At 50.0% G+C, this 23,067-nt stretch overlaps 2 protein-coding genes and 1 long non-coding RNA gene across 3 annotated transcripts; all 3 read right to left on the reverse strand.

Annotated features, from left to right (window-relative positions):
- Positions 1-2,716: 2,716 nt before the first annotated feature.
- Positions 2,717-7,679, reverse strand: LOC137154857 (olfactory receptor 10W1-like). Its single transcript, XM_067550703.1, has 2 exons — positions 7,667-7,679; positions 2,717-3,663 (listed from the first exon to the last, which is right to left on the reverse strand). Exons 1-2 carry the CDS (start codon positions 7,677-7,679, stop codon positions 2,717-2,719), a joined length of 960 nt encoding a protein of 319 aa, XP_067406804.1.
- Positions 7,680-9,506: 1,827 nt separating this feature from the next.
- On the reverse strand, positions 9,507-10,237 carry LOC137154894 (uncharacterized). Its single transcript, XR_010920300.1, has 2 exons — positions 10,103-10,237; positions 9,507-9,947 (listed from the first exon to the last, which is right to left on the reverse strand). It is a non-coding gene; the product is annotated as an uncharacterized lncRNA (long non-coding RNA).
- A 4,824-nt stretch (positions 10,238-15,061) lies between these two features.
- LOC137154895 (olfactory receptor 10Q1-like) lies at positions 15,062-16,003 on the reverse strand. Its single transcript, XM_067550744.1, has one exon. The coding sequence runs from the start codon at positions 16,001-16,003 to the stop codon at positions 15,062-15,064; it is 942 nt and encodes a 313-aa protein (XP_067406845.1).
- Positions 16,004-23,067: the final 7,064 nt, after the last annotated feature.

A 23,067-nucleotide genomic window follows, 5' to 3' on the forward strand; every position in this document is an offset into this window, starting at 1 on the left:
CACTGACTCCCTGGCAGGGCCCCGTTCCTGTATACAGCCTTCTGAGTGATTGCTTAGCTCTCCAGGTTTAGTGAGTATGATATACTGTATTTAAATTTAGGCTTTGTATCTAACTAGTATATTTATAGAAAACCTTGCACATTAAACCTTATTGATCTGGAAATCAGGCGTACCTGGTGTCTTACTGGTATCCACACTGATCATAAAGTGTCCAGAATCAACAATTGCCAAGAAGTAACGAGGGTGAAAGGAATAGGTTCTCTGAATTGAAGATCTATGCTGAGCTAAGAGCCTGCTTGTAGCCTGTATATTCACAATAATCTCCCCATATCTGTTTCCCTAAACTATGGGAACAGTAGGTAGGACCATACAGCACAGCAGTTGGTCCTTGCTCAGAAATGTCACTCTGTCTGTCACCACCTGTGGTCTCTTGTCTTAGATTTTGAGCACTTTGGGTCAGGGACTGTCTGATTGTTCTGCATCTGTACAGCACCTAGCACCATAGGGTCCTGGTTTATGAGTGGGGCATCCCAGACACTACACTAATAAAGAAGAAGAAAGAAAGACTTTCTCTCCATCCTTTCAGGGATACACATAAGATTCCATCCCTCCATCCCTAGCCCCTGTGTTTAGAATCTCTGGAGAACCCCCAGTGCCACACGTTGCCCTCAGGGCTCTGAGTGGCTTGGACCATTAGCCTCATCCATACCCCCTTTCACAAACCACTAGGTAGCCACTTCAAGGCTAATGAGGCCATAACAACTGGTCCTCTACACACAGATCTCATCCTACTTGGGTCAACATTTTTCTGCCCAAATTGTTTTTTGACACAACATTGGGTTTTTGATTAAATAAAAAAAAATTTCATGAAAAACATCTGTCTTCCATGGGAAATTCTAAGTTTTTCATTTAAGAACCAAATGCTCCGAACCCAAAGTATTTTGATTCAGATATCTTGCTCCACTGCCTCATGGGAATTGTAGTTCAGTTGCCTCGTATCCCCATTGTCTTCTATGGGTTTCCTGGTTGCACTTCATCTCCCATAATGCACTACCATGATGCACCAGCTCCCCTCACCAAATAGGAGACCATGGTGCATCATGGGGATATGTAGTCCAGCCATGCAGTGTGGTCTATAGAAGAGGTTAGGAGCATGAGGCACCTGAAATACAACTTCCATGAGGCCCTGCAGCAACAGTTCCAAATAAAAATATTTTGGTTTTCAGCTGAAATTTTTCAGTATTCAAATTTTTGCTAATAAATCAACATTTTCTGCCCCCCCAGCCGCGTTGTTTGGGACCCTCTCCTTTCAAAACTGTTTCTCATACATGTTTCACCACAGTTCTAATGAGCTCTTTCCTGACCATCTCTCAGGTGACATCCTTCCTTCATCCTCTGCGACTACCTGGGCTTCAATTCTGCAGCAATGTCCCCTTTTGAATCCATAGTATGTCAGACTGGAAACAGGGGTCACTTCAAATCAGTTTAAGAATAGAGGGTTTTAATGAAAGAAATATGAAATGGAATAACACAATCAGGACAAGGTTCTCAGTATTATTTATTCAGATATTACATTCCACTTGCTTGATGCTATCCCCGTGTTTTCATTGCACAGATTGTTGCTGCCATATCACTGCAGTTTTAGTTCTTAAGAGAGAGAAACTGGAGGTTTTGGGAGCTGCGTAGGCAAGGCATCTGGGCTTTTAGCACTTTGATTAATAGATTATAAACCAAGAAGGGACCACTGTAATCATCTGACATCCTGCATAACACAGGCCATAGGCCTTCCCTGAAATAATTCCTGTTTGAACTAGAGTGAATCTTTTAGAAAAACATCCAATCTTGATTTAAAAATCGTTAGTGCTGGAAAATCCACTACAACCCTCAGTTAGTTGTTCCAATTCTTAATTACCCTCACTGTTAAAATTTTGAACCTTCTGTCCAGTCTGAATTTGTCTAGCTTCAACTTCCAGACATTAGGTCTTGTTAGACCTTTGTCTTTTAGACTAAATAGCCATCTATTCTCAGACTTCTGTTCCCGCTGTAGTCACATATACACTATGATCAAGTCACTTCTTAACCTTCTCTTTGCTAAATTACACAGATTGATCTCCTGGAGTCTATCACTGTAAGGTGTATTTTCCACCCCTCCAACTATTCTCTTGATTTTGGAATGTGTAGGAAGCAGCAGGGATTTTTGGCATCGAAGCGAGAGAGAGAGAAGAGACTTTTGGATAACAAAAATCTGGAAGTTCTGTATGCCAAAAATTTTTCACTGGAGACATTCAAGTCTCTCCCAGCGAGAATCCACCAGCACAATAAAGTAATTTAGTAAATTTCAGCAGCATCTTACGACTAGCATCTGCAGTGAATTCAAAGGCTTCCAATTTGCATTCTCCACAGCAGAACTGAGTTAGCCTATATGGCTGAGAAAGAAATCCCACCCTGTACTCTATGGTACACAAAACTAGATGTGTCCAGATGCATAATTCTGTTGCTTGGACAGATTTTTGCTTTCCTCTGAAGCATCTGTCCAGACCCCAGACCAGATGGATGCAGGAATGAAGCAGGAAGAGGGCTATAAAGTGAGTTGGGCTATTGGCCTGCAGGAGGCAGGATAACTGGTGAGATGGACTAAGGGCAGCTACTGACTGTGGGAGATCCAACGTGTCATTTCCCACGCCGACCTGTATCCTCGGCTAAGCTGTTACCCTGATCATCTCCTGATGACTTTTGCAATGGCCTCCTTGAGCTCCTTGTTTCTCAGGCTGTATATCAAAGGGTTGAAGATGGGGCTTCCAAATATGTATCCCAGTGAGATCAGCTGGTCCAGTTTATCTGACCAGCTGCCTTTGGGGTGCAAATAGACCAGGCCGCAGGAGCTGTACTGCAGCAGCACCACCATCAGGTGGGAGGAGCAAGTTTGGAAGGTGCGGCGCCGGCCCTCGGCCGAGTGGATGCTCAGGATGGTGTTGATAATGTAGATGTATGAGACGCAGATTAGCAGGAAGGGGAGGGCGACTACCAGGACACTGGCAATGAACTGGGCCATCGCCTCGGAGTGGGTGTCGGTGCTGGCCAGCTTCAGCACCTGGTTGACGTCGCAGAGGAAATGGTTGACCATGTTGGAGCCACAAAAGGGCAGGCGGAAGATTAGCACCGCGATCTGAAGGGAGAGCAGCCCCCCAAGGGCCAGTGAGGCGGCCACCAGCCCCAGGCAGAGCTGCCGCGTCATGAGGCGTGTGTAGTGCAGGGGGCGGCAGATGGCCACGTACCGATCGTAGGCCATGGCCACCAGCAGGAAGCAATCTGAGCTGCCCAAGCCGATGAAGAAGAACATCTGGGCCCCACAGCCCCCGAAGGTGATGCTCTTCCTCTCCTGCAGGGCATTCACCAGCATCTGTGGGAAGATGGTTGCGACGTAGCTGAGCTCGATGACGGACAGGCCCTCCAGGAAGAGGTACATTGGGGTGTGCAGGCGGGTATCCCCCTGGATCGCCACCAGGATGAGCAGGTTTCCTGCCACTGTGGCTGCGAAGACCAGGCTGATGCCCGTGAAGTGCAGGGCCTGAAGCCCCAGGCGGGTGGGGAAGGCCAGAAACATGAACTCTGTCACCACCGTGCAGTTCCCTGGGGATATCAGTCCCGCCGTCTCCTGCTCTGCTGGGAGACAGTGAGAGACACTGGGAGATGTATGGGGCCAGATTCCTCAAGTCACCCAGTCCCACTGCTTTCCCCCATGGCTTCTCATAGCTCTCCTTCCCAAGGCCTGGCTGCGCTACGGCGGTACTGCCGGTTGGACACTTGCTCTGGTGGCGGCCACACGCCCTCAGGTGCTGGGTGGCAGATTCTCCCCAGTGTCAGCCCCCCTGTCGGGGTTTTGATCCCCCCCCCCAGTCCGGCCTGCAAGACCTCTTGGCTGGTGGCATCTCCCTGTGCTGGGCCCTGTGCCCAGCATCCCCCTCGCTCCCGGCTCCAGACGGCTCCAGCCCCAGCTCCCCTCTGCCTCAATGCTGCCACTGCTCTGCCTTCAGCTCAGCTCCCTGGGCTGCTCCTCTGGGTCCTGCCGCTGCTGCTCTCCTTAGCTCTGCCCCACCCCTGCTCTGCCCAGGCAGCTTCAGCTCACATGAGGATGGGGTGGGCCCCCAGACCCCTGACTCCCTCATTGGCCTTCCTGCCCTGTCAGTCAGGCTGACCTGAGTGTTGGCCTCTCCCCATTGGCCCTGGGGCCTGTCCGTCTTACACGTGTGCTTTCCCAGCTCTGTGCAGATAGCTGGTTCAGCAGACCTTGATAGTACGACCCAGTGCAGTTAAGTGCTGGAGGCTGAAATGTTGTTGCCTGGGTAGCATTCTTTAGGCTGCTCAGTGCTTCTGTCCTTGAAGCTTCATTGTTATCAGCAGATAGGCCAGCATGTTAGTTCAGCAGACCTTGCTGTTACTCATAAAGAAAGAATACCGGCATGGTTCAGGGACAAAGGCCTAGGCCAGGTGTATTGCCATCAAGACACCGTGCTAGTGCCCTAGTTCCACGGTTACAAGGACACTAACAGGAGTGCCCTGTGGCAAGGAATGGCTCAGTCAGCAGTGGGACACTCTCCCTCTCAGCCGAACAAAGAATTAAGGCGCAGGACCCCAACATTTATAGGCTAAAACAAACTACTAACATACACAATTTACACACCACCTGACATATTTCATTACATCTGTTTGTTACCGCCCCTTGTTCCCAGTATCTTGGACAAAAAAAATCCCTGTTCATTGATTTGTCAAACCATCTTATCACGTACTAGACGGGGACGTATCTGTACTAGCTGTGATAAACTTACGGAAATATCTAGTGCCTAGTACATGAGCAACGACTCCAAGTTCATGTACTGGACAGTGAACTTATAAGCTTCTGCTTTAAAACATGGCCTGACTTCGGTTCACAGTCTCTGGTTCTGGCCTCAGATTTTACACCAGATCCAGTGCTCCAGGCTCGCTCTCTCTACTACAACATGAAGGCTGGTGTCACTATCCCTCATGAGGTCCACATACACACATCCCAGGCCTTATTCATGCCTCAGTTCAATTTGGGCGGCCTGGTTGGCCTTGCTAAATTAGCTATGCACTCAGAGTCCCCTGGACTGGATCGGTCTCTCTTTCAAACATTTCAGAAGATTGTGGGCCAGAAATGACTTCCGAAAAATGACACCTCCCCCAGCTTAGCGGATCGCACCTGTATTAGCACTGAGGATCTTCTAGCTCCTCTTTTCCACTGAGCAGCCTTAATAATTCTCTGTTCTTCACAAGAGTGTAGACACTGGACTCCACACAAGGAAGGGACTGTGATGCTATCTGGTATATAAGTGACCATTTATAATATTATTGATGTCAATATTGCAAAAATTGCAATAATTGGTACAAGTTATGCCATGTAAGGTATTATTGGAAAAGTTATGATTTACTGAATATGATAATCTCATCTATATGTGTGTATCATATTTGTATTGTAAACTATGAATATGGATGATATTTCTGCATCTGAAATTTGTGCTGTGCTACTGGGCTACACTCCCAACAGATTAGCACCAGCACTGTTCAGTATGATTCAGGTCCAATCAAGGGCCATCAGCTATACAATGAGACCTGGCAGGGAGAGAAGCCAGGGGTACGCCTATGAGTCATCAAGACATGTAGAAACAGCCTGTGAACAGGGAACTCCAAGTGCTTTTCCAATCACATGTGCTGTGGGGTTGTGTTTGAAACAGGCCACGTGGCAAAAGGATATCAAAGGCAGCTGCTCCATCTTGTCTTCATTCCTGCTTCCTTCCTACCTCTGGATCAACTATTCTACATCTGAAGCTGTGAAACAAAAGACTGACACCCATCCAGGTACTGGATGTACTCCAGAGGAACTGTACAAGCCTGCAAACTCCAATACTGCTAAGAATCTGATATATATGGACTTTGAAGTCATTTGTATGTATCTGATTGCTTTGACCCATTACCATCTCTCATCTTGTTTCTTTCCTTTTATAATAAACCTTTAGTTTTAGTTACCAAAAGATTGGCTGGCAGCGTGGTATTTTGGATAAGATTTAAACCAATATTGATCTGGTAATGTGGCTGACTTTTTGGGGATCAGGAGAACATTTTATACAGTGAGCAGAGTTTTAAATAACTTCTCACTTTACTGGACCTAGATGCTAATTGGGAGCCAGAGACTGAAATGTTATAAAGGGGGCTGTGTATTTCTTTTCTCTCTTTTTTTTTTTGGTGCTTCTTGATAACCAGTGTGAGAAATCAGGAGCACTATTGGTGGCTGGTTGGTGAATCTAACTTCAGTGTTAGCCAGCAGTTCTGGGAGAATATGTTCTCCTTTTGCAGCTTGCCCTGACCTTGGCGTTTTCAATGGGCTACCCTAGTCACGTATGAGTCACAGGGAGCATTATCTCCACTCACAGATGGGACAGCGGAGACCTGGAGAGGTTCTCAAAGTTGTCTGAGTTCAGAGAGGAGGAAGTCAACCCAGGCTGTGGGTTATAGCACCTGCCATGCAATGGATGAGTATCTCTGGGTATATACAGGTAGAAATGGGATGGAAGGGTCGGTTGGCACACAATGTGAGATGCTGAGAGAGAAGGTACCCCATACTAATGGAGCTTTCAGTGCTACTGAGGCACCAGTGGGACCGATGGGCCATCCATTCAGTTGGAATCCATGGCATTGTGTTGATTCAGGCGCCATGCAGGGAATATTTAGTGTCTGGAATGACAGGGTCACAGCCAAAATAGTTACATCTGCGCGTAAGGCAGGCCTGGGGCCCACAGACTCCATTGCACCCAGGCTTAAAGTTAAATATGTGCCAAGGTGCTGTCCTGAAAAGGGACGCTTTGCTGACTTGGAGCCTGTAGCAGTAAAATCTGATTAATTTCAGGCACCACAATACCCAGGAGCTGCTCCAACACAAAGCCATTTGCAGTGCGACAACTACACTTTACAAATATAACGCACCCTATTCTTATGGGCCAGTAGATGGCACTGTTTATGCATAGGATCAGCATTCAGTCATCTCTACAGTTTATATTTCTTCATCCAGAAATTGCTAGGAAAACAATCCATCTTCAATTCTGATCTTCAGCAGAAATTAACCTCACGGGGTGTGGGGCTGGGGGCTAGGTTTGTAGTTCTCAGGAGGTGAAATGCTTTCTATGTGGCCGTGGTGGAAGGTGCACCTAAGAAATGGGAGAGGGTGTTGATAGCTAATTCCACCAGTTGAGTCTATGAATTTGCTTTTAGGCTTGTAGCAGGGATCCCAAGGATGTTAAAGCAATGTTGCCAATTTCGTATGTCCCAAAATCATGGGATGGACCCCCAAAATAATGAGATTGCCTTAAAAATAATGACTACATTGGAGGGGGCATTATTTGCCTTCTGATTTTAGAGGTTTTTGGGTGCCTTTGCTTCATATTTTCAAGCTTTCCTCCACTATCACAAGGAGAGCTTGAAACTCACTTTTAAAAAAACAATTAAAGCCGAGATTCTCTTGCAATCAATGGATTCCTGCAGCTGTGGATTATAAGAAACGCACTACACGTCATGAGGCTGATGATAAAATCATGACAGTTGGCAACAGTGTAGAAAGGACAAGGAACGGCATATAGCGCATCCGCCGATGTCTAACCATTGACCGCCATGCTGGTGAGGACTAACTGGATTGCAAGCAAAGTGGCAGATAAGAAGGATCAGGAGATTTTTGTTTATGGGCGAGTTCCTGCATTTATGTAGCCAATTTTAAATGTCTGCTTGTCGGACCTTGAGCACGCAGATGGATCTGTGGATGTGTCTGTGGAACGCCATCCAGAGCCCCATTTACAAAGAGCTCAGTTGGCAGCAGGATCCCTGATGATAATAATATCTAGGTCTTTTGTAGCCCTTTTCATCAGGTAGATCTCAAAGTACTTGACAAAGTAGGCCAGTATCACTATCCCCACTGGTAAGACAGGGAAACTGAGGCATGGAGAGGCCAAAGAAAATGCCCCACAGCCTTTCACCAAAACCCCATAATCTTTCACCAATACCCTCAGCCCAACCCCTGCACGGCCTTCCCAGCGTTCACCACCTCCTGAGGAGGAAAGGATGGCAATGGGGGAACAATGTCCTTCAAGCCAGAGAGGATAAATCAGCACAGCAGGACTGTGAAGGTTCTTGACTCACCTAGAGGGGTGGCTTCTCCTGAGTGCTCCAGCCTGCATGGACGGGAGTCTCTGTTGGATCCCAGTCACCAGGAAGGCATGTGTGAGTCGGGGGGGACCAGCACAGGGGTCAGGTTGCTCAGCCTGGAGCTCAGCAAGTGGAGATAGTGGGGGAAACTGGAGCTGCCCAGCCAGAAGGTGTATTTATCTGTCAGATCAGACCAAGAGCCCCTCCCTTCTAAGCTGTCACAAAGAACTGGGCTGTGACTAGGAAAGGATGGGAGGACCTGGCTCCCTGGAGCCTACCTGGTCTCCGCCCCTGGAGTGAGTCCTCTGCCAGGCTCCCCCTTGGGGAGCTTGTTCTCCCATCTAAATTCCATGGGGTTCAGAGGGATGCTGGGGAAGGCATTTCTGCCACTCCAGTGTCAATGGGATGATTCTAAAGGCCCAGCTGCTGAACTAACCCCTATCTCAGGAGCTGGGGAAAAGGTGTAGTTCGTGTCAATGGTGCCCACACACAAATACACACCCCTGGGATATTCCACCATCATCAGCCCGCATGTTGACTGGAGTTGTTTCAAATGTCCCAGCGCTCATCCCTCTGACATGGAACTGAGGGCCCAGAGATGAAAGGCTCCACATCCCCTTCCCACCACCCCTGCACCATCCCCTCAATTTAGTCTGGTAGCTTGTAAAATCTTTGGGGCAGGGGGCTGTCTTTTTGTTCTGTGTTTGTACAGCAACTAGCACAATGGGGGCCTGCCCTGGGTCTGGGGTTCCTAGGCAACAGCAGAACACAAATAAACAATGGAGGGGAGAAACTATGGATCCCCTTCTCCAACACCCAGAGTGATCCAGCCTCCAGACAGGTTAAAACCAGTGTCTTAGAGTGCAAGAGATCCATCCTCTGTCTTCTGAGGAATCCATTCCCCCTGCTGTAACCTAGATCCAAACAACTGAGCTACTAGGAGGAACCATCACACCCCAATGAAGTGAAGAAAAGGACCGAGAGAAGGCGATGTCATATCTGTGAGGGCACCAATCCTGATTTCTTAGGAGCCCTGGGACATTTCCTGTGCGAACCCTAGGACAGGCCAGGTGAGTATGAGGGAAAGATGGGAAGTAAGTTGCCCTGGGATGATCCATATGGCTTTTCTCCTGTGGAATCTCCCCACTGCTTTCCCCACACCTACCACTGGGCCCATTTTAATAAATCCCTCTGAGCCCCTTGACAAATGTTCCCAAACTGGGAAATGGTTTTGGTGGCAAAAGGGCTCCTTAGGGAGAGATGACAGGTCTGACCCGAGACACACAAACATGGCAAAAATGACAGGTGAGACATGGATAAAGGTTGTATCCAGCGGTGACAACAGGGCCATCATGAATGGAGGGAAGTAACTCCACTGGGTGGAGGGTCGGCTCCTCACACAAAGCTCTGATGATGCACCTCCATCGCAAGAAGGACCCGCTACTAGTGCTGTCCCACAAGAAACACAACTACAGCTACCTAGCCTGCAACACTCCTGAAAGTCCACTTCTCTATGCCCCCCAGCTTTGCCACTTCATCTCAGTCCCCCTTTCCTGTAGCACCTTGGTGCTGCTTCAGTCCTGTTCCTCTCCCACACACGCAGCTCTACCACAACATCATCATCATCATCATCTCTGTTACAATCTTCCTCCTGGTCAATCAGTCAGTCACTGAAGATCTAGCAGGCTAAGGGTCTGAAACATGCTAGGCTGAGTTGTCATCCAGGTCTCTTTAGGCCCCACCTTGATGGAGAAAAGAGTATGGTTTTAGCTCAGTGGCATTATCTTGATTTGATGGAAAAGGCTCATTAGGACGTAGGCTGACATAAAAGAGGTGACTAATGGAGCTTGGCTTATTTAGCCTATGTTAAGCCCAGGCCATAGGCTGTCTTGCCTACCTGTCAGGGCGGGAAGCTGGCCTAGTGGTTGGAGCCAAAGTGACCAGAGCCCAAGCCAGGAGCCACGTTACCAAGTCCAGGAAGTAAGCCAGAGCCAAGAGCCAGCAATCAGGAGCCCAGAGTATCAGCTGGAGCAGAAGCCAGGAGTAACCAGGGGGAGGAAACCAGGAGTACCTGGCCCAGAAACACAGCTGCCCGTGTGGAACACTGAGCCATCATGGCTGTTGCGGTGTTTAAGAATGTGCCTACTGGAGTCTTCAGCCAATCGGAGGGCCAGGTGCATTAGAAGAATCAGCTGAGGGGCAATGAGCTGGGTCCGGGCTCAGCTATGGGTCCCTGACAGCCTAGCAAAACAATGGCTGATTTGAGTGCTCTTTATAGATATGCCAGGGAGGGAGAAAAGCTATTTAATCTGAAGGACAATGTTGGCACAAGAACAAATGGGGATAAACTGGCCTTGGGTAAACTGAGGCTGGAATTTGGAAGACCATTTCTAATTGCCAGAGGGAGATTCTGGAGCAGCCAATAGGAGTATCAGGGACAAACAACCTGTGACACGCTATACCCCACATACACCCTTATAGTGTGATTTGTGTATCATTCATGTTCACCTTTACAGTGTAACTGTGTATGGGCTGATGCAAAGTATGTCATATAAAGTGTTGTTGGAATGCTCATGGCACACTGAACATTGTTGTTATGGTAGCATGTCTCCTGCAATGTCACACTTATGTACAGATATGAAACTCTACTATGTCAAGACCCCAGATGTGTGTCTCACACGGCTTGAATAGATGCAGATGAACACAAAGCTGAGTGATCATGCCTCGCAGAGGCATGCATATAGGAACAATGGACTGGCTTAAGCACCTGTGAGCACTTTGGCTCAAGTGGAAGAAATCATGCCCATCGTGGGACATGGCCGATCACCTGACCCCAGGGGGTCAAGGAGACTTGTTCAAAGAGAGGCATCTTTGTCTCAGGGCCCTCCCTTGGAATCCAGCTATATAGCAACATCAAGGACACTGACAATGGCCCACCGGGGGGGGGGGGGTGTAGGGGGAGGCCTGGCTGTAAGAGGCATCTCAGCCAGCTGTGGGTAAGCTAACATCAAAGACTGAAAAGCTACTGAAATATTAAGTTTAGTTTAGGATGCTTGTTACTCTTTAGGTAATTGTGGTTTAACCTCTTGATTCATATTAATCTGACTTATGATCACTTAAAATCTTGCTGTAATCAATAAACTTATTTGTTTGTTTTGTCTAAAACAGTGCATGTGGACTGAGTGTGTGCAGAGACTTCATTTAGAGTGACAGAGCTGGTACATATCAATTTCTTTGCTAAATTGATGGACAAATGTAAATGAGCTTGCAGGGTGCAGTTTACAGCACTGAACCCTGTAAGACATCAGTTCCTGGGGTTGCATCTGGGACTGGTGGTGTTTGCTCAGGGGCAATTCGCATGAGTGGCTGGCTCCTACACTGGGCCAGGGACCGATTACTCACAGGAGGCTGGATGTGGGCTGACACAGGAGTGGGTGGTTCACACAGCAAAGCAGAGTAAATCAGGGCCCAGGAGTGAGGGATTGGGGTGACACAGCTATACACCAGTCCAGATTGCAGGGTAGGAACGTCAAACAACCTAAGTAGCTTTAAGGTGGAGCTTGATACATTTATAAACGGGCCTATATGATGGGGCTTCCTGTGAGAGCAGGGGACAGGACTCAAGTCCTATGTTCCTATTTGATGCCTAGCTCTCTTTGAGGTTATAACGTGGCCATTAACATGTGTGTTAATGTAACTCCTTTGAGCTAGCACACTTGAAAAGCATATTTTTTGCCCATGAAGAGAAGGATCTAGCAGCTCAGATTGGTTTGCGGGAAGCATTATCTGCATTCCCAGTTTGTGGTTGGGCTTTTTTGTTGTTGTAACGCTAGGGTTCCTTTAAAGTGTAGATGGGGAATCATGACTGAGCATTTCCTCAGGGGACGTTTTCCAGCAGTTGAACCTGGGATACAGAAGTCTCACATTGATATAATCATAGATCATATGGCCAGAACTTAAAGTGGAACAGATGCAGAGTAAGGCTACTAGGATGATCCAGGGAATGGAGAGCCTATTTTACGAGAGGAGACTAAAAGATTCATAGATTATACAACCAGAAGAGACCATTGTGATCATCTAATCTGACCTCCTGCGTAACACAGGCCAGAGAACTGCCCTGACTTAATTCCTGGTTGAACAAGCACAAGAAAAACTTCCAATCTTGATTTAAAAAATTGCCAGTGATGGAGAATCCACCATGATCATTGATAAATTGTTCCACTGATTCACTCACTCACAGTTGAAATTTTGAATCATATTTCCCATCTGAATTTTTCTAGCTTCATCTTCCAGCGAATGGATTGTATTATATTTCTGTCTGCTTGATTGAAGAGCTCTTATCAAATATTTGTTGCCCACAGAGGTGCTTATAAGCCTATTTTCCAGAAGGCAGCCACAACTTTAACTCCCCTCCACAAAATTTCATGTAAATGAATAATGTCTCGATGGGGCAGACTGGGCAATATCAGTATTATTCTGGATGAACTTGGTGCCTGCTTCTGTGTGTCTGTTTGTAATGGGTTATTTGTTATGGAACAGCCTGGGCTCAGGGCTGGGCATCCCACAATTCCTTAGCTCCCCAATCTGGGGCAGCAGTGCCAGGAATTTCCTTCGCTGAAATAGTGTGAAGATAATATTAAGAGGAGAAACCATGCGTGTCTAGGCACAAGGCACTGCTGTGGGTCAGGCAGATTGAGACATCAGTGTCAGCCCAGAAAAAAACATTTGACATTCCTGAATCAACATTTTTGGCAGTTTTTGTTCCATGAAAAGTGTTGGTGTGTTCATGTTTCATCCCAATTTGGGAAGAAAACAATTATACAAATATTGGACTCTCCCACAAGATGGAAATTCCAATTTTTTTAAAATCCCCATCTCGTGATTCTGATTCTTAATTTATTAGCCACTAACTTCAGCAGCTTCCAGGGCTGGTGCCCAACTTGAAAAGCACTTTTCAGAGAAGCTGAGAACACAGAACTCCTGCCAGAGTCCCTGGGAGCTGTGGGTGCTCAGCACTTTTGAAAATCAGCCCCCACGCCACTCAGGTTGGGCACATAGAATTGTAGGGACCCAATATTAGTTGCCACTTTTAAGAATTTTGGTTATGGTGTTACTTCAAAGTGCCCATTGCTGATCTGTAATATCTCTCTCTAGCTGCCCAGACACTCTACTCGTAGGTGTTAGTAATGCATGATGCCAGGGAGGGGAGAACCATTTATCATGTATTTTATTAACCAGGGTGCCAAGTAAACAATAATTTTTCCTCCAGCCTGAAACAATTTCCTGGCATTACTAGCTGGAGCTGATTCTAAAAGGATTCTTGGTCTGCCCCCTTTTCATTTCCCCCTTCCCATACAACCTGTCCAGTAAGAGTCAACAAGAAAAGGAAATTCAATGATCACTTGGTTCTGATGCATTGGGACCCTTTGGCTGGGTGTAGTCAGAAGCAAAAAGGGCCAGGTTCAAATACCTGGGGGTTCCCCTTAAAATTAACAAACACACCAGCTTGAGCACCCACAAGAAACCTGGGAAAAACCTTCCCTGGGAGCCCTTAAGAGGCAACACTTCCCCTCTCAGATGCATCAAGGAAACGTTATTTAGGGGGAAAGGAACACAGCTTTAATTTAGGAAAACACAACAATAAATCAACCGTACATTTATGTGAATAGTAAGTAAAACACTATATCATGGGCAGTAGTCCTTTGCCTCAGTTTCCACACTGGTCAGTGTGACCATCCGATGGACAAATGTCCCTTTCACACATCCTTTTCTCCCCTTCCCCTCCAAGTCCATGGTTAGCATAGTCCTAGAGCCCAGAGTACACTTCAGTTGGTCCATCATCAGCCCCTGTGGAGCGGAAGTTTGATTAGCTTCTATGAAGAGATGCTTTGCCACGGCCTCTCTGTTGTTTCTTGTCATGCCATCGCTTCTAGTTGCAATGCTAGCTTTATGATACTTCGCAACACACAAGCACCTGTAGCTTCAATGCCAGATCTGCAGCCTGCAGCACCTAACACAGCTATAGCAATTATAACTCCAGGGGTGCTGAATTAGTGGCACCTTGCTACAGAGGGTTCTCTGTCATCAGAATCGTAGATCCGCATCCTCAGGATCCTAACCCACACCCCTTCCCACATTCACTCAATTCTATCCTTATATTGGAGAGTGAACTAAAGAGCTAAGAAGATGCTTGAATGTTATCTTTACACTTACCTTCAAAATGAAATGAAAGGAGAAAAGACAAGAAAAACCCATTGTGCCCCCATTTCCATTACCTCAGGGTGCCAAATGGAGGTTTTGGTTTGGGTGACTTTTTGCTCAGTGCACGTTCAGTATAGTGCCATTGCCTTTTTGTCACACGATAAGGATGAGAACATTTCATTATCCTTACCCCCAAAAGTTAATTGTATTTTAATCAGAATGACCAGAATGTTCACATTGGGAGGTCCCAGTAACAAACATGCAAATGAGGTCAGGCATTGTGCCTTTTCCTCCAGTTCACCAAGAGATGGTGGCAGAGAGCTCCTTCCCTACAGCTGCCACAGGATGATGCTAGTTTTCACCCTGACCCTCTGATTTCTTGTGTCCTCTGCAGGTTTATGCCTCATGCACGGCAGCAATTAGGGCTGCCTATCAGAACCCATACGTTCCACTCCCAAATCCTCCAGGGCATCCCTACATCCTACCCATGGCATAGAAACAAGTGACCCCTGCTGTGTAGAGTGACTGGGCCTAAGAGTGGAAGCTGGGACTCCCCATGGTGGAGGAGAGGGGCAGGGATGGCTTGCAGAGATGAGGCTGGCAGGCGTAGCCTGGTCTCCCAATGGGAGAAGGTGGTAGGGATCGATTGTGCCCCTCACTGAGGCTGGGATGCCAGTGCCCGCCACACGGCTCTGCTCAGGGCCTGTTTGATGTCCTTGTTTCTCAGGCTGTAGATGAGGGGATTGAGCAGTGGCGTGATGAAGGTGTAGATCAGAGCTATCTGCCAGTCCTCGTCCTCCGCCGTGCCGGCCTTGGGGCGCAGGTAGACCAGGCCGCAGCAGCCGTACTGCAGCAGCACCACCATCAGGTGTGAGGAGCAGGTGTGGAAGGCCCGGCACCGGCCCTCAGCCGAGCGTATGCGCAGCACGGCGGCCACGATAAGGGCGTAGGAGAGGCAGATAAGGAGGAAGGGGACAGCCAGCACAGCCACACCCACGCTGAACAGCACGGTCTGGTGGAGGTGAGTGCTGCCGCAGGCCAGCCGCAGCACGGGCGGCACGTCACACAGGAAGTGGTTGATCTGGCGACTGCAGAAGGGCAGGGCAAAGACCAGGGCTGTCAGCTCCAGCGAGAGCAGCCCCCCGAGGAACAATGAGGCGGCCACCAGCCGCCGGCAGAGCCGCCGTGTCATGATGAGAGTGTAGCGCAGAGGGTGCCGGATGGCCACGTACCGGTCGTAGGCCATGACCGCGAGCAGGAAGCAGTCAGCACTGCCCAGTGCCACGAAGAAGAACATCTGGGCCCCACAGCTGGCCACGGGGATGGCGGTGTGGGTGTCCCAGACGCTGGCCAGCATCTGGGGCACTACCACAGTGGTGTAACACACCTCCAGCCCCGAGAGGCTGCCCAGGAAGAAGTACATGGGCGAGTGGAGGCTGCGGTCGGTGCAGACCACCCCGAGGATGGAGGCGTTGCTGCTGATGATGGTGAGGTAGAGCAGGAGGAAGAGCACAAAGAGGAGCTTCTGTGTCATGGGCACGGACGAGAAGGGGCGGAAGACAAACTCGGTGACGAGGGACTCGTTGGCGTGGCCCATGGGCCCCGGATGCATCTCACCTGCTGGGAAACCAAGGAACCAAGAGTTACACAGTGTCTCACCATGCCCCATCGGCTGTCACAATGCATCAGACTCCTAGTGGTTAGGAATGGGGCTCAGAGTACCCTGCTGCAATGCAACCTGGCTAAGGCACTGAGCCGGGAGCCGACAGACCTAGGTCTTCATCTCTGCGTTGCTGAGTGAGCCCAGTGGCATCATCTCAGCTCACAGGGTGACTTTCAACTTTCACGGCTAAGAGTTTTAAAAGCAGCTGTTGGTTTTGGGGCCCAAATGGAGACCTCTTAAAGGAGTCGTTTCAAAGGGGATTAGGTGCCTGAATATCTTTCAGTATCTGGGCCTGAGTGCTCAGCATTTTCTAATAATCACACCCTGTTTGTGATGTCCCAGGCTGGGCACCCGAAATCACGAGTCGCTTGATTGGAGCCCCTTGTTGTGATACTTCCCGGCCTGACTGTCTTTTGCCGTGGCTTCATTTTTACCATCCCGGAGGGCTGCAAGACCAGCTGAGCTGGAGAAATTCTGAGTATCTGGGAATGTGGGGTTAGAAGGGAAAGCAGAATGCTAGCTCAGACACACCCAGCCCCCGCTGTCATAAATAGACCCACGGGGTGCATGGAGCTAGCTAGTCTGAAGGAAGCACCCCAGGTCTGGGAGTTTATGGTGAGTTTATGGAAATCAGCCAGCCCCAGACCTGAGGGTAGTGACAGGGCCCTTTGCTGCAGGTTGGTACGGCCCAGAAGGACAGTTCTTTTTGATGTATTGCCCTCCCCCCCTTGTCTCCAAGCCCTGGCCCTGATCTGAGTGGTCAGGTTGTTTGTATCCCCCCAGATCCTGGAGGCTGGGGAGGTGTCCTGGCCCCCCCAGATTGCAGAGTGGCAATGGAGCTGCTGCTAGTACCTATTGCAGCCCCATGGCCACTGCACTCCCTGGGCCTGAGCCTGCTCTCACATGCCCCGGTGAGAATCAGGAGTGACATCAGGGAAGTCATTGGGATCACACTGGAGGGAGATCAGAGTCAGGTCCTGTCTGCAGGGTATACTGGTCAGTGGCTCCAACAGCCCAGTCCGCAGACAGGGGCAAGGAAGGTTTGCAGGGCAGAGCTCCGTGGCGCTCGGCGGGGAGGAGGCACAGCTGGGTGCAGGGTGCCCACAGCCTGCCTCACACAGATCGGGGCAGGTTGGCACAGTACCCCTGATCCCAGACACAACCAACCATTCCCTTGGATCTGAGTCATGGGCACAGGCGTGGAACACACATGGATATACACAAACGTATACACACATACATGCACACACTCATATACACAGAGCTACACGTACATGCATACACACACACACACACTCACGCATGCACACACACGCACAGGCACTCCGGCTGCTGGGAGGGACCATTCCTGACAGGTTTCCTTGGGGTATCCCTTCCCGATGGGCACCAGCCTTGCCCAGTAGCATGGCCTGACGCCCCTCCAACCCCCATGGTGTGGTTGGGCTTGTGCCCATAGCTATCACTGAGGACATAAGGTAAGTAGGGGCAGGGTGTCCCAGAGGCCAGGAGAGAGCTACCTTCCTCCTCCTGCTACCTGCCTCCTCCTCATTATTACCCCCATCTCCGGGCAGCACAAGGCGCCTCTGTAGGCCAGGTGCCCCAGTCCCCCATCTCACCAGACAGACCCTGGGCTGGTATAAATCACCATGACAGTTAATGCAGCACATTGTCACCAGCGGAGGATCCCAGTAACCCACTGGGGGAGACTTATCAGCAGGAGGGGACGAGAGCTGGGGAACGCACTGTCGGGAGCAGCCCTGATCAAGCAAGGGGGAAACCCGATGGGGTTCACATCCAAGAGTACATGGTACATCCATCCTGGCAAGAAAGGAGGCTGGCCCAGTGGTTAGACCACTAGTTTGGGGGTGGTCAAGTAATCTACTCTGCCACAGCCGTCCTGTCCAAGTCACACAGGGTACGTCTGCCTTGGAGCCGGGAGGTGTGATTCCCACGTTGAGTAGATTCCCACCTGCCTGAGCTGGTGCCTAGACATAGTTGTGTGGCTGTGGCTGTCTGATTTACGTAGCCAGGGGGTTGGGTGGGATTGTTCTCGGGCCTGCCACTATGGACATGCTGCTACCTTTAGGCACAAGCATAGCCCCGGTACATCTCTGCGAGCTGAGACTCACACCTGCCAGCTCAAACGTCGGCGTGCCCACAGTCTCTCTGGGCCTCGCTGCCCCCTTGGCACAACAGAGATAACTCTGCCCTACTGCACCAGGGAGCTGTGAGGCATTCGGGTCCTCTGGGGCTGGCCAAGGGCCCGGGATAGCTGGGGGAAGGGAAAGGGTAGAGATGCTGCAGGAATGACTGAACCACGGCATTGGGCCAGTAAACCACAGTGATACCCCAGTTCTCCAGGAAATCTCCATCCCTGATCTCCTCTTCTTCTCCCGTGGGGCCAGCTGAACACAGCACTGGGTCCGTGAGTCTCAAGCCTCATGCTTCAGAACCCCAGCAGAGCGGAGAGGAGTCCTGCATCAGCCGCTGTTGAATACTGGGCCAGAGGGACCCCGGTTTTATCCAGGCTGGCAATTTCTTCCCTTTCCAGGGTCTGGACTGGTGTAAATCACCATGACAGTCAATTCAGCTGTTTGATATCAGCAGAGGATCCCAATAAGCTAACAGGGGAAGATATCAGCCGACCGAGTCCCGGTCGGGGGAGAACTGGGGAATGCGCCATAGAAAGCAACGTTGTACTAGCTACGGAGGACCCAGTGGGCTTCACATACAGGAGCCCATGGTACGTTCACCCTTGCAGGGCAGGAGGATTGTCCAGTGATTAGGCACCCCTTCTCCTTGGAGGGGTTGTCATCATGGGGACCAAACCCAGGATCCAAAAGCTTGAGACAAGGGATGCAGCTCTGCTCCCCAAGACTCCTGCAGACTCATAAATCTTTCAGCGGTGCAGTCACTAGCAGAGGACAGGGTGCTATATGGAATAAACCAGGGTTACAGAAGTATCCAGGCTCCAGCTACAGACTGAGTCAGGCTATCAACCCCTAGAGCTCTTTGCTCTGCTCCAGCTTCAAAACTTCTGAGGTTACCCCACACTGATCAGGGGCTGGGACAGGACCCCAAATATTCTGATACCACTTCACCAACGATACTGCTGCAGCTGTACTGAAACAAGCCAGCCCTGATGTACTTCCAGCTCTCTCTGTGCTGAGCCTTGGGGCGTTTTCCTACCTCTCGCGCAGATGTGGGAGAAGCTTATATTAAACTATTAACCATCACAGTGCAGCTGTGGAAGGTAGAACCTGGGGCTGGATGGAGCAGCAGTGGGGAGAGAGCCCCACCCTTCCCAATCACAGCCGACAAAGCCCAGGGACAAGAAATGGGGGGGCATCTCCACTCAGTCATTGCCCCCCTGAGCTAGGACACCACCCTGAAACTGGTGCATTCTGGGTAAATACGTATGAAAATGAATATGCTGAGCATCTCCCCCCCCCACACACACACACACATTCTGGGTTCCCAATTCCAGGCCCCAGGGCTCCATGGGATGCTGGAGCAGGGTTTGCTGGCTCTGGGCAGGGGTTGAAATGACGTCCTTACCCCACCAAGTCCTGGCCGAGTCCAGCTCCTGGAGCGGCTTGGGGTGGTGATGGATTGCGCTTCATGCTGTCACCTGGCTAGGAGGCCAGCTCCAAAGGGCGATAGTGACCCATGTCCCAGATGAGACCTCGGAGACTGCTGGGTGACGGAGGGCAGAGAGCTAGCGAGTCTGGCAATGTCCAAAGGCTCCTTGACGCCGGGCTCTGGATGCAGAGGGAGCCGGTGGAGGGATGTCAGAAAGGGGGAGTGTTTTTCTCTAGCAGTGTCAAGAGACAACATTAGAGCATCGCCCTATCCCATTGCAGCCTCTGCCTCCGCCCTGATGCAGCCAGGGTATTTAGCTTCCCCTCCGAGATCTGTCCCTGGGGGCGCCACCTGCCCTGCCCCCTCATCCAGCACTGATATGCACTTCCTCAGTTGGAAACAATGGAGTCTGATGCCATCCTGCCCATGCCATTCTGGCCATGGAATCTATGGCCCCCTCCCAGCAGGGTCTCTGCCAGGCTCTCGTTCTGGGTTCAAAGAAGAACTGGATAATTGCATGGAGGAGAGGTCCATCAATGGGTGTTAACCACGATGGCCAGGACACAACCCCATGCCCAGGGTTAACCAAAATATCTACTGGTCAGAGGGGGATTGGTCTCTCTTCTCTGCTCTGAACACTTGCCCTGAAGCTCCATCACGGGCCACCTTAGAGACAGGATACTCAGTACAGCCATGATCTGAACCAGTGCATCAGCTTTTATGTTCTCCTCACTGTGGAGTACCAGACAGCAAGGCTCAGTGGATCTGCAATGAGAGAGATACAAGGGCATCACATCACCCACACCATCCTTTTCCCCATGTGGGCACTAGCTACTCAAGGAATCTTTACCAGTTGTGCTATTTTAGCCTGGAAGTAGGAGCACAGGGGGTGCTGTTACAGAGGTTACCCTGGTTTGAAGTGGTTTCCATTACATACAGTGTTTACAGTTTGGTTCAACAGCTCTCAACACCCCCTCTATAAAAATTGTTCCAGCTCCCCTGCTAACCAGCTCCTTCTACATGACAGTGTATGGACTGGCACCCACCACCTGACTCTCCACAGTCACCAGATTCTATAGCTCAAATCCCATCTAAACCTTACCTCATCACTCCTCTTTATAACTCTTGCTTTCGTCCCAATATCCAGGATGGTCCTAGGCTCTCAGTGCACTTGCTGTGAGCTACCAGAGTATTGTGGGTAATGGTATATTCAAATGAGGATCACTGGGCCTCCCAATTTGGCAACAAAATCAGTTTTTTCCTGGTTGCCCTGAGCTTCCTAGTTGTGAGTAGGCAAAGCATTGTGGGTAGTGGCATATGGAAATGAATGGCACTGGGTATCTCCATTTGGTCTCAGAACCCTCATATCTTATGCCACTCCTAGGAGCTTCAGGGACTGTGGGCAACATTTAACCCCAATAGAAATCACGGGGGCCTGGCTGCGTTGAGAGTGGAGGGGCCCCTACATCCATAAATGGGCCCTGTGTTGGATTCCAGGGTATTTTATGCCAGATGGGAAATCTCCCCTAGCAGCCAGGCCTAGGTAGCTCCGACCCCACTGCAGCCAGGCTGGGCCGGTCACAACCGGTCCATCCCCTCTAGCCACTGTAACATGCTATCCTCATGCCACCCATCACAATGGGCTCTGCCCACCCAGGTTGGATATTAGGGCTATTTCTTGAATCATATCAGTCTTCATGTGTCTCTAGCGGTGTTCCTGAGAGTGGTCTCCACTGTGGGTTTTTTCATCACTCTTCCTCCCCATCCCCTGCTGGTGCTTTGGCACCCCCTGCCCTCCCCAGCACCCTCTGGGCCCAGGGGGATGCCTGTTCCAGACACTCTAAGATCAGACCCTGGGCCCTGTTCTCATCTGCCTTGTTCCTGTGCCGAGGGCAGAAGTGGCACTGAGCCACCAGTGACCTCCCTGCCTTCCATGGCCATGCATGGCACTGCACACAGCCCCTGCTGGATGGGGCAGCTGCTGTTATTAACAACACAAACTCTCCAGTCCCTAAGGCAAAGAACAACATGCCTAGCATAAGTTAGAGCAGTCTCAGGACTGCTCTAACTTACTCTCTGCTCTGCAGGCCGCCTTGTGGGCCCTGGGGAGCAGAGAAGACCCAGAGCTTAGAGCACTGCGGCCATGGCCCTGACACATCTCCTATGCCAGAGGCTGAGAACAGGGCTGATGCAGGTTCTTATGCCAGTTCCATACTAGCCAGAGAGGCCCCTGCTTTGGGGGATTCTCGGAGAGACTTTCAGGACCCTCTACTCTGCCAGAATGAGGGAAAAGGGTCTGCATGAAGAGCCATACTTCTATCAGACAGGTGAGGCCAAACCTGTCCCATGAGCTGAGATCCTGGAAGCTCCCAACAGGTCACTGGAGCCAGGGAGCCCAGGGAGGTGGGGCTGAAATTTACTAAAAATTCAGTTTGAAGGGTTTGGGGTTTTTTTTGGAGGGGGGGGGGGCAGGGAGAGGGTTAGAGTGTTACCAAATGTTGAAATTTTCAGCTGAACATTTTTTTTTCTCCATTTTTCTTGAAATTTTCTGCAGGAATAAAACCCCATTTTCCAACCAGCTCAACAGACAAAGGCCATGGAATGGAAGGAGTGAGGACAAATCATTGCTATGGATGAATAAATAGGGATGAAAGGATGGATACAAAGGAAAGCCCCTTCTGTTAAAATGTATGACTGTAAGCATGGACACCAGATGGATCAGTGAATGGATGGCTGGACCACTGGATGGATGGATGGATGCACTGTTCAGGATGAACTAGAAGCAGCATTGTGAATGGAGTCCCATCCCACCACCTTTCGCTAATAAGAATGGCTGGACGCTGGAGCCCATATGGCTTGTGAACTGTGAAGGATGGAGCAGAGATGCTATAGCTACCAGAGACAGCCTGGTGACCATTGCCCCTCTGGAGAGTCACCATCAATTACAGCTGCACCTCGCTGCTCTTCTGGATGGCTGTTGCAGACAGCACCTTGTTGAAGAAGGGCTGGAGTCCTGGAGGAAAAGGAGGAGGAGGACAGCTGAAGTGGTGCAGGGACCAAGCCATATCTTTTAGGCTGGGGATCAAGGGAGAATCAGGGGAGGACGTGGAGGATTATCTGGAGCATTAGTGCCAAGTTGTTAATTTGGCCCAGAATGGAATTCTAGATCTGGGATCTGGCTGTGGGTGAATGACAGCCAAGCCCCAGGGCTAGGCAATGGCTGCTCATGGGCCATCCTGGAATGAACTGGCAGAGGGCTCACCACTGTTCCTAGGGAATGCCATGGTCAAGAAGCCGAAGGGCAACTGAGCACAACAAAGGGATCATAAAGTCTCAGTGAAATGAGACAGACAGCACCTCCCCACTATGGAAAACCTTTACCCTAGCAAAACAGACAGCAACAGATTTCCACCTAC

The sequence above is a fragment of the Emydura macquarii genome, unplaced genomic scaffold (assembly GCF_026122565.2).
Source record: "Emydura macquarii macquarii isolate MOO-44397 ecotype Brisbane River unplaced genomic scaffold, CSIRO-AGI_Emac_v2 contig_1305, whole genome shotgun sequence".
NCBI classification, from domain to species: Eukaryota; Metazoa; Chordata; order Testudines; family Chelidae; genus Emydura; species Emydura macquarii.

What these genes read in the sequence shown, in the direction of transcription:
- LOC137154895 (XM_067550744.1), bottom strand. Translation starts at nt 16,003, where the DNA reads ATGGGCCACGCCAACGAGTCCCTCGTCACCGAGTTTGTCTTCCGCCCC.